At 42.2% G+C, this 11,898-nt stretch overlaps 1 protein-coding gene across 19 annotated transcripts in view; it reads left to right on the top strand.

The window, feature by feature from the left end:
* Positions 1–2,702: 2,702 nt before the first annotated feature.
* The window catches only part of LOC122571237 (sex determination protein fruitless), a 92,765-nt gene continuing 83,569 nt past the window's right edge, over positions 2,703–11,898 (top strand). For 3 of the 19 annotated variants that reach the window (XM_043734764.1, XM_043734767.1, XM_043734766.1), the window contains exons 1-3: positions 2,743–6,544; positions 9,779–10,332; positions 11,587–11,766. In XM_043734764.1, the coding sequence (XP_043590699.1) occupies positions 6,106–6,544; positions 9,779–10,332; positions 11,587–11,766 (1,173 nt within the window). In that variant the 5' untranslated portion in view covers positions 2,743–6,105. Of the gene's footprint in view, positions 6,545–8,993; positions 9,140–9,161; positions 9,703–9,778; positions 10,333–11,586; positions 11,767–11,898 lie in introns of those variants that run through there. The other 16 variants (XR_006317993.1, XM_043734761.1, XM_043734763.1 and 13 more) reach the window with 12 other exon arrangements.

Below are 11,898 nucleotides of genomic sequence, written 5' to 3'. Positions count from 1 at the left end.
CGCGAGTTTCCTTTTCCATTTTTCTTTTCCGACACGAAACTTTCATGCGATCGGTCCGTGGCCTTTGTTCTTACGTCCGCATCTTGGACCTAGTTCCACGTTACACGTACTCGCTGGTCTTGGTAAACTCGTAAGCGTGCGCATGACAGGTAATAGGTAACAGTTATTCGCAACGGCTCGGTGAAAATCCCGGGAAGTTTATTAAAGGCCTGGCCTCTTGACGCGCACGGCAAACGAAAAGTTTCATTTGAGTATACGCGAGTCGGCGTACCACCTAAGTCTACGGTATTATGCTTCTTTTAATTCCTCCTCTTCCACTCGTCTTTTGTCCACGATTTTTATCTCTCAAACCGAGGGCATCGTTATAATACAGTTAATTAACGACCGTCTCCTCTCCTATATACTTCAAATAAGGAAAATCCAACGTCGCCAACGTGGTTTCACTGAAACATTTGGAAGAAGGCACAATCCCACCAAGAAACCGGAGTAAATACTTTATTTCAATCTTTAGAGGCCCTGTGTCTCTTATCTAAAAGGGTAGTCACGATGCGATCTTTTCAATCGGATGAAGTACAGAGTGCCCCTTCACAGACGTGCATTTAGGATCCGCGAATGTTTTGCGGAGGAGATGTAAACCGACCGTTATATTCGTTAATCCACTCTTGACGCAGTTAACGATCAGAGCGAGAGAGAGAGAGAGAGAGAGAGAATCCTTGGAAACAGTACAATGCGATCCAAGGCACGCCGTGAGACGCGCTCGGCCTTGATAGCTTTCGATGTAATCTGAAATTAATGCACGTTACGAGTTACGTGGTTGAAGCAGCGAATAAGCGTCACGAAGACTAAAAGAAATTTAAGATGCCACGGGACCTGGCCTGAATACAAATTAAACGCAAAGATTGTACACGTGGCTACGGTCCGTCAAAAATAGATAATACGCAAATTCCTTTCTCCGGTCACGCAAATCCAGCTAAGCTACGTTCTAAACTCTCGTCGAACGTTGTACTTTCCTTCGGGCACGCAGTCTCTTTTTGGAAATTAGAACGAGTCCGGCAGGATCATCCCGGTTGACATGGAACCGTTGTCCAGCGTGTAATCTCGAACTTGCACCGGCACGACGTGACCTTACGGCTTTCAATGGTCTTGTCGTTTCGAGGACACGCAAAACTCACATTCGTATCAGCTGTTAACACGCGAGACTCACTTGTAACGATAAGCATATGGTGATTTGCTAATCGTAAGCGATTTAAGATAATAGCGTTTGTTCTACGAAAGTTTCGACGAAAGATGGCGCGTTTAACAGCGGTTCGTTTGTTGACGAGCTTTCATCTTCCTGACCCTACGTCAATATTAGAGTAACGACAGGGCTCGTGAGCTGTCAGCTATTAGTAGTTAGTTACCATTCGCGTGCCGCCGCCGCTCGCTGTGGAAGACCCTCATCTAGGACGCACCGTGTCCTTACGAGACTTAATATGTACACACGCACTTGAACCGTTTGTCGACCAGAACACGCGGAGTGACTACGATTCAATCGGAACGTTACAACTAGGATTAGCGACACATTTTTAGAAACGCATATAAGTTCTCTCTTATGCATAGAGTTATCGTGCTCGAGCACACGGAACGCATAGGATTGCACCGATAGGATTACCGAGTCGCAGAACATCGGTTATGTTACGGGTGATAATACCTACGAATCGTGTAACGCACAGAGGGATCTCAAAGGCTTCGCTAGAAATACATGGTACCGATGGATAGGGTAGACGTGGATCGAGCGATAATATCGGCTGCGCTTCGTTCGGCCACGAGCGTGCGAGGAACTCGAGGGCGAAAACCGCAGTCGAACCTCGGCGACGTTCTCAGTGGTCAACTTCGAACACAGATAGGACAGTGGCCAGGAGAGTAGCGAGAGCTTGTGGACGAAGATGAACGGGATACGCGCAGGCGGAATGGGGGTAAATAGACGAGCGGAGGAATAGAAGGAGAGGGTGAGAGAGGGTTAAACAGAAAGCGAGAGGAAAAGAGAAAGGGGAACAGGGTGAGAGGGTGAGAGGGTCGAAGGCGAGAAAGATAGAAGAGGGAGGCAGGCGCGTGAAGCGAGATAGAAGAGAAACAGATAGATTAATAGAGAGAGGGAGAACCGTGGCAGGTGCAGGAGAGGATTCGCGTACGGGCGGGTTAGTTGTGCGTACCAATCGCGGGTGCAGGGTACGTCCGCAGGCACGCAGGAGGAGGCGAAAACCGGGCACAGCCCCAGGAGCGGAGGGTCCCGGCGAACGGGGCAAAACCGCCCACGCTGCTTCCTGGGGACCGGCGCGCGTCTGCTCGCGCTGCGACGAGTGCAACGCATTGAGTACCGCGCGCGAAAACGGGCTTCAACGCGACTCGGTTGGGTGGTGGCCCGCTGTTCACTCGTCGGAGAGAAAACGCGAGACAAGGAGGTACGCGAGACAAGGAGGTACGCGAGGAGCGACAGGGATGAGAAGAAAAAGAGAGGGATGCGTGAAGGAGGAAGGGTGAAGAACGGAAGAGGAAGAGGAGGACAGAGGAGAAGGAAGAAGGGTGGCAGGGGTTGAGTCGGGGTAGGAGGTTAGCGGGGACGAGTGAGCTCTGGCGGAGGTTGGGCGACGGGGGTGGCGGCCGATTCTCGGTTGGTGGCGAAGGCTGAAGGGGAGAGAGAGGTGGCGGCGGTAGTGGCGGCGGCGGCGGCGGCGGCGGCGAACATAAAATCCCTCGCACATGCCTGGTGCATTCATTAGGGGGGATGTGTCCGTGCAGCGTACACGTCGACCTGCATCCACGCCACCCTCTCTCTCTCTCGGCGCCACCCCTGGCCTCAGTCGCGCTTCGCGGCCAACTTGGTACACACGCCACTTTGTTGTTTCTCCCTCTCGGAGTTTCGTCCGCATTTGTACGTCTTCGGCGTCGCGTCGCGAGATAATCGTGCTACGCGAGAATATTTCGTTCCGATCTTGCCGTAGATCGTCGATTCAACGAGAAAAAGTAATCACCGACGGTCGTTATTAACATCACTCTCTCTGATTACGCCGTCTGTGTTTCTCGTTTTTTACATATCGAGACTTCCTTTCCTGCCTTGCTTCTTCGTTCGTTCGATTTGACGCGTTTGCGATCATGAATGACGAACGTTTCATGAGTTGAAGATACCGTATAATATCTACTCGGTGTCGAACGATTATTACGAGTGCGTTCTTTCCGTTGGTAACTATCGTGTGCGCGAATGTACTGTCCATGAAGAAGGCAGAGATCGCAGTTCCATCGTGAAACGCAAAAGAAGCTGCCTGCTGATCGTTCCTTCCATGAATGTGAAGAGGATCGTCTTCGTTCGTCATCAGGAAGGATTGTCCCCGTAAGATCGTCGCGGAAGATCTTCACGTAGGAGGATCAAAAGGGATCCTTCCTCTGAATCTGCATGGTGCGGCTACACGCCAGGCCGATAGGATTTCATGTTCACGAATTTCAGTAAACCAGGTAACGATGCGCCTAATCCGCCTTCACGGTATCGGCGCGTCGATTTTCAGATTTTCCTTCGCGCGACACCCTCGCGTCGTTAGCTCTATCGCGAGAATACGTTCAATTTGCGCGCTCGGCTTTCCTCTGGCTGCACGCGGTGGTTCGCTTAGAGGGGAGGCCAGCTGCGGATTCGCGCCTATTCCGTGGCCCGCAAACAACCTACCAGAACCGGACCCATCGATCGCGAGATCTAGAGGCATGCGTCGCGTGTTCCTCTCTCTCTCACTTTGTCAATCTCCCTTCGAGAGACTAAGACGCAACCCACGTCGAGGCAAAAACGTTCAACTACCACCGATCAAATACGACGTTGATATTTCTTGTCGCACGACCGTTTAAACGCATTTGTTTGGCCAGTTTTTATCGACGCGCGAGCCTCGCTCGTTCGTTGATCCGCTGTTTTGACAGTTCGTTTTCTATTTTTACGCGAGTCGATAATCGGATAGGAAAATAAGGGAAATGGTTGTTCGCCGTTCAACGTAGAAAATATGCGGGATGTATCGAAACCGAGGGATCAGAATCCCTTGTTAAATTCCCTAACTGGTCGGAAAACTGTATACTTTAGCGGATTTCGATAATATGCTCAGTAAACTAGACTGTATTTATTGGTTTACCGTCCGATTGAAACATAAACTCGCTCAGCGCGGACAAAAATACGCGGTAACGCGATTGTCGATTCTCGAAAATATATTCGCCAACGAACGCGTGCGTGGCCTATTTCGTGACCATCGTATCGTTTCCATTGTTTCGCGAACAGTAAAACCAGGCGAAAGATGTTCCTTCACGCTGTAGATGAGAACAAGGAAAATTTACGAGCGATGGAATTTCAATAAGCAAAACGAATATGAAAGTTAAAACGCGCGAAGACTGACTTTTGCTCAATAAAATGATAAAAAATCTATTTTTTTAAATACGTAGCTTTATAGTAGCAAATAAAGGAAATCCAAAATTGTACGTAAGATAAATTAGCAATATAGTACCTATCGTATTTCATGTCGGAAAAATTACATTTCATCTGAAACGAAGAAACGTTGTTTCTCAGTTTCTAGGTGATTCAATTTAAGCTTTGTAATTAGCCGAAGTGAGCGACGAATAAATACGCAACTATGCAATTACTCATTATGTAGCTTACATCTAAAATTGCAATTTACCTAGTTGCGTAAGGTAATAGATATTAAATTTCGCAATTTTTCATAGGAGACAGCGGTAGAAAGGAAAAGAGAGAGGGAATAAAGAAACTCATTTCTTCCTCGAATCAGAATTCGAAATACGTGAAATGATATTTCTGAATCGGTAACGTTCTTCGGCCCGTACAAACGAAACATTCCTTAAGATATAATTTAAAAGCGACGTCCTACGGGCACGTGTTTTTACGAAAGTTTGTCATGCAATTTTCCTAGAAATATACTGGTCGTTTCACGATCGAAGAATAGGATTTAAGAGAAATAAAACCGAGCGAAGAATTTTGTGCGCTAAGATTCGAAATGAAAAAGACGAGCCGTATGTAGCTACGTTAGAATTTTCTCGGGATTATTTGCGCAATGTTTCTCCGGTAACGTTCTTTCCTTATGCAAATACAGAATGCCCTCCTTACATCGTGCACTTCGGTGGACAAATATTACAGTAACGGTATATCAAGATTAATTTTTAATCCGTCGCGATGAGCGGTGAGAAACGAACCATATTTTATCATGCGCGCATGTAGTTTCTCCGTGCATCGAGTTACCTACGCGTTGAGTAAGAGAAAAATAAGATAAAAATAGAATTAACAAAAAAAAAAAGAGAGAAAAAGTCAAGAAAAAAAAGTATCATGAACATATTACGCGTTTCACAAACCGATGAACAGTTATCGTTCATTTTCTATAGTTTGATGCAGCAGACGATGCTTCTGTTAAAACGAACTGGTCGAAAGTTCGAGTATAATAAACGCCAAACAACGCGTTTACACTCTACCCTTCTAGAAAAGACGACGAGAAGGAACAGAAAGCAAATTCTCTTTTTTACCGTAGGTCTCTTGAACGTATCGTGACGTCGTCCAAGATGACGCATCGATATCGATCGAATCCTTCGATCGCAGAAAATCGAAGGAGTATGTATTGCACGAGAAAGAGAGAGAAAGAGAGAGAGAGAGAGCGCGAGACAGAGAGGAAAATTAATTTGCGGCATAACCACGACTTTCAATTGTCTTGTATTCGCGGCAATACTTGTGCAACGCGTAAGAACGTTTAATATAGGCCCCGAAGTTTCTGCGGCAAAACGTCTCGATCTTTTCAAAATTACACGTTTAAAGCGTGCTATTTCTTCTCCTTCTAAGCTACACCGCCGCACTGTCGCTAAGAAAACGTAGGACCGAGCGCAGCAGCGTGCGTCTTTTATCGGGACAGCGTATTTTATGCGAACTTTCTTACCACTGCATTAAACTTTACTGCACTATCGTGAATCCGTTGCGTTTTGTTCGAGCGTGAATTATGTATACCATCGTATACGATACTCTTTTCATTGCGAATTTTAGTCCGAACGATCGGACCAAGTACCGAACAAAAATCGAAGATACTTGAAGAGCGATCGTGCACGTACATGTGTCGATCCATTAATTATTCATCGCGACAAAGAGAAGAAAAGATAATTAGAAGTTTTATCGCGAAATGCCGCGCTAATAGTCTGTGTTGGGTAATTTACGAGGAATCGGCGCGCGCGCAGTTAACGCGCGAACATGCGCGCAGCGCGAGAAGATCGCGCAAGCCGCGTGGCACCGCTGCATTTCCGGTATGCACCGCGCGAAGATCGTCCCTGAAGATCTGCCAGCCGCACGGAAGACAGAAACATGTCTTTTTTTTTTTTTGCCGCGCGACTTCTCAACGCGCTAGGGCGAAATACAGCGACGTATTCAGCCACAATACGTCACGATATACCTGCTTCCACTTGTTTTCCTCGTGGAACAATCAAGGCCATCGCGAGATAATTATGCAGATAACGGTGATGCTCGCCGATATCCCAGCTGTAGGAGGATCTACAGGTCCGTTCCTTGCTTTACTATTTTTCTCTCTGTATGTCTGTTCCGTAATATCGCCGATCTTTGCTCTTTCACACATACGCATACACATGATTCAGTGTTGAATATTCTTGTTGATTTTAACTTTTTCTGACGATCATGTAGACATGTTATATTTACATATGAAACATATGTGTAGATATTACTTTAGAAGCAGATTCTTTTCTCGAACGGTATCTATAGGCAACTCGCTCTAGGAACCGGTTCGCACAATTAATTGCGTAACCATTTAGTTGACCCAGGATGATGTTGTTAATGTCTAGTAAACGAGCAGGCTCTTTGTTAGCAATAGGTTTGCGTTCTTCGATGCGATAAAATCGGCTCCGACGCGATTAAAAAAGTCGGTGTAAACGCGCTAATAGCTAACTACTGCAGCCTTTCCAGTACTTATTCATCGATGAAACGAGTAAATCCGACTTGATACCACCGGATACGATTACTCGTTCTCTCTTCTACTTCTTCTGTTTCCTTTAATTCTCGCGTTTGTACTATCTGCCATAGTCACCCGAACGAGGTGAAAGAGAAGGAAAAGTTGAGAAAAAAGGATATATATATCGTGAGAAATTTTCTACGAGTACGCGAGACGGAACAAGAAGTAGATTCGAGCAGCGAATCGTTTAAAATTTCTCCCTTCCGCAGAATACTTTCGAATTCACTATACGTCCTGATACTGTTATTAATATTCTTCCTTTCGCTTGTTTACGGGCCTCTCCTAAACGAGATGTTTTCATCAGCGTAATGTCTTTTATAATTTACGACAACGCCTAGCCGCGAAGCGAAAGTACATCACGAAGCAAAACGCGAAGCTTTCTTTAAACGAAGTTATCGGTTTAAAATGTTTTCAGTCGGTGAATCAGTAAAAATATTGCGGCCCTAACAGCAGCATCTATTGTCTTCATTGCCAGGCCAATCGTTTAAAATCCTCAGAAACACACGAGCTCGAGATAAATTCAATTATACTCACCGTGTTATCCGCTTAATACACTGAATTCCTATTTGCCAACACGGCCGTATCTTCGTCGGGGACAAGCAGACGAACAGTAATTTTGCGCAGTGCCAATCAAAGTGCGGATTAAATCTGTTAATGGCCGGGCAAAGCTTGTAAATCCATATTCGAAAACCGATTAAGGAGATTTTCCAATTTTCCCGCTACCTATTGATTTTGAATGGTTAACGCGATTATCGTTCGGCTCGCGAACGGCCGAAATTAATATCAGAAAGCTTACGATTTGCGCGAATTACCGTTTAGTGGAGTCAAATGAAGTCGATCGACTCCTTTACATTGCATGATTTTCCGTGAAATGTAATCCCCTCTCGTATAACGTAGCGCAAATACGTCCATTTAACTAATGGGCCAGCAGAAAAAGAAGCAGGCTTATGAAAAAAGAGTAGCAACATTTTCGTGTTTATCAATCGGTTCTATTCGCGGAAGTAGTTACGTGATAACTGTGCAAACAAATCTTTAGATTAGATTTCGATTTTCAAGGAGGGTGGGATTTGTTCAAGAATGAAACGGATTTTAAGGTTTTCTTTTTATAGCATCTGGTTCAAGGATCTATGAATTTTACATGCATTACTTGCATTACAATATCGTAACAGGGTATAAGTTTGCCACGTTTCACGGGAAGCCGAATTTCCGTGTAACACTTTCAAAAGTATCACACGATGTATCTAAACGTATTTGTAAAAAAATGCTTTACAAAAGGTAAAAAAAAAAGAGAAAGGAAGAGAAATGAATTTTTACTATGATAATTGTTTTCAATCACATGATTAGCTTTGTAAAATGAATAGGAATTGTTTCGTTTATTCCCATTATTATGGAAACATTTTAAGCTCTTAAACTTTCACGCTATATATGACGATTGAAATCATTTATATTTTTGATAGTACTATGATAGGAATTTTGTTGACAAGAGGAAAGAGTCCATTGAACAAAGGGTAATTTCTGTTAAAATAAGGCGCTTCAAGCTGTCAATAAGATAAATGCATTTATCTTGATATTCGTTTAGTAAAAGTAGTTGAATTGGGAATTTGTTTACTTTCTTTAACTTTTAACGTTTACGTATTCTATAATTTATACATTTTGACGGTAATTTTATTTGGGTAAATTATGCATCGCGTGTTATTTCCATTTTGGCTTTATAATCGTATAATTATTATTATTATATCGTATCGTATACGAACGTTGAAAACGGGAAAATAAACTTTTGCGTAACGATATTTTAATATAAGTCATTGTTTTCTACCTTTTGAAAAACGGATAATATTTTTCTTAGTTTGTCGTTGCATCTTAGGCTGAAATTAGCATTATTGGAAATATCGATACAAAAGTACGTAAATATAAAGTGAAACAAACGTTCAATTAACCCGAAATTGCTGAGAGAAGTCGTATTGCGTGACTAGCAACGTTTGAATTCGAGCGCCCTTCGCGCCATTCCCCCCGGCAGATGCACGAAGGTCAAAAGTATTTTAAAAATAAGGCCGTAGGCATTGGCAGATTGGTATGGTAGTGGACGTTAAGGGTCGGGTGGCGTTGTAATGGCAAAAAGTTTGCGAAAGGTGAGTAATCATCGGGACGATAAACAAACTCGGGTCGTTAGTGTATACGATGCGTTAGTTAGCTGGCGCTGGGTTTAGGTAAATAAAGCCGCGTGTGAAGCGTGTTTGAATGGTTAGAAATCGAGCATCAACAAATCGAGTTTTCGCGAGAAGGCTCGTGGCTAGACGAGTACGGCCGACAATGGCGCCCAAGCCTCGCGAATATTGACATTGCCGAAAACATTATCTTCGAATATAGGATATTATCATATCCGTGGGTGACACATACTGCGTCGCAATTAATACTCTAACCTTCTTTTAATTCGCGCTACATTTGTCGAAGTGAAATCGCGAACGCTGTTATTTTTCGGTTACTGAGGTTATGCGAAAAAATGTTTTTGGTACGTATAGTAGCGACGCGTGAACCCTGAAGGGTTTTACAGTTATACTGCAATGTGGCACATTTGCAGAAGCACGGAGGAAGTTGTGTGGGTCTAGAGTTGCGATATAATCTCTGAGGAGATATCGTCAGGCCGATATAGGAGAGTGTGCGTGAAGAAGGCGTGTGAGTTAACGTTTTAAGGGTTAGGGATTCATTCTGTAGTCAGGGTGATCAAAGTCTCTAGTGTGGACAGTTCAGGGCAGCTAGTTTGGTTGTAGGGTTGGGATTGGAGATAGACAAGATGGACCAACAGTATTGCCTACGGTGGAACAATCATCCAGCCAACCTCACAGACGTTCTCAGCTCCTTGCTTGCCAGAGAGGCACTCTGCGACGTTACCCTGGCGTGTGTTGGAGAGACATTCAAGGCACACCAGACGATACTCTCTGCATGCAGTCCATATTTCGAGAGCATTTTCCTCCAGAATACCCATCCCCATCCAATTATATTCCTGAAGGATGTCAATGAAACGGAAATGAAGGCGTTGCTGCACTTTATGTATAAGGGAGAAGTTAACGTTAGTCAGCATCTGCTACCGATGTTCCTTAAAACAGCTGAGGCATTACAGATTAGAGGCCTCACTGATAATAGTGTAAATAACAAGGCAGAAGAGAAAAGTCCATCTCCGGAACCAGAAACACCATCTGGTGTTAGGCATACTGAATCGCCTAACCTTCAGCCTCTTCCTGAAAAGAGGAAACGAAAGGCCTCGGGCAGCTATGATGTTTCCCTTAGTGGTCCACCCAGTGAACGGTTCATGTCAGATTCTCAGGTACATAATTTTAAATATTCTATATCGATGTTATTAGTTTATGCATGTAAGTATCATGAGAGTTATGTTTTTACTCTTAAATAATTCAGATATCATACATTTTTCCTCTGTCATAATTTGGGTTATTATGTTTTCATTTTCAAGTTCATAATAAGCAATTATTTAATAAAATGTCTGCAACAACAGTGCAATAGAATAAAAATAGTGAAATAGAATAATTCATTCTTTTTAATCGTGCCAAAAATATTTCTTTATAAGAAATTTTAAATTCTTTTCTAATTTTTCCATATTTATTTACAATATGTATTCAAAATATGTGTACAAAATTTGTCAATATTTTGCTGTAAACATAATAAGAATTATGAAGTAGGTCACTTTCTTTTAATTTGTATCAGTTTTAAGATTTTTATGTATTCCGATAACTGTAAGTAATAGCTATTCCATTTCTAGATAATCTGTATCCTATTTACAATGCTTGAGAAATAAATTATGATAAAACAAGAAGAAAATTATGTCTCAATATAAAACAAAGCAAACAGAAATTTCAATAGTGGTAAAATAATGATATATATTATGTATTTTTGAAAATGGAGTACATAAAATATGTGTTTTGTTTTCTTTATTGTACGTTTACTTTATTATCTAATTGCCGCATTTTTTATATTATATGCAAATTTATATTGTGGTATTGGTTTCACGTAATTTATCACTTTTAAATAAATCGTTTTCAAAACATATGCTCCCGCGAAGTTGCGCGCGTGCGTTGTGCATGCATGCGTACACGTATACACGTGTAGTCACGTGTGTATGCTCAAAATTTCCCTACAGGTAGCGCCTAAAATTTGAAGATAATGATCGCACTTTATTATCATTAAATTATATATCTATATGATTGGACAGCTTTCCAAATATCTGTACTTGTAACCTTGAGGTATATAGCAAATGCTGATCTTAAAATATCATTTCTGTCACAGACTAATCCTTTAGAATTAATGATGTTTTGGATAATTCCTCTCTTTAAGTAACTGTTCTGCATATTTTAATTTTCATAGAAATTTTCCAAATAATGTACAATAAAGAAAATAATTCAAAATTTTAGTCAATCAAAAGAATCTTTTTTTTTATTATAAAGAAGAAATTTCCTTTACGTTGTAAATTTAAATATGCTAGATGCAAATATTATTATAACAATTATAAATAATTTTATTTGTAATGCTTCTAAAGTGCATAATTTTGTAATTTATTATTTTCCAGGCATCGTCACAATGTAGTTACAAATCAAGCCCTCCCGTGATTCCAAAGTTAAATAATGCCATGGGAGGTGATATGGAAGATGGTGGTCGACCTATGTCTCCTGCATCACAGCCACAACCTTCGATCAAGCAAGAGTTAGATCATCATTTGCCAGACTTCCATGACAACATTTCCCTCCCAGTAAGTACCCTTCAGTTCTTTTTTGTATTAGTATGTTTTAAATATTTACAAGAAAGAGTTACAACATGCATGTAGTGTAATTGATAGCATGTAAATAGTTGATAGTATGTAGTTATATGCTTCCTGTAATAT

The sequence above is a fragment of the Bombus pyrosoma genome, linkage group LG9, assembly GCF_014825855.1.
Source record: "Bombus pyrosoma isolate SC7728 linkage group LG9, ASM1482585v1, whole genome shotgun sequence".
In the NCBI taxonomy this organism is placed as follows: Eukaryota; Metazoa; Arthropoda; class Insecta; order Hymenoptera; family Apidae; genus Bombus; species Bombus pyrosoma.
Note: the sequence above shows the minus strand (reverse complement) of the source record. Positions and strands in the feature narration are given on the sequence as shown.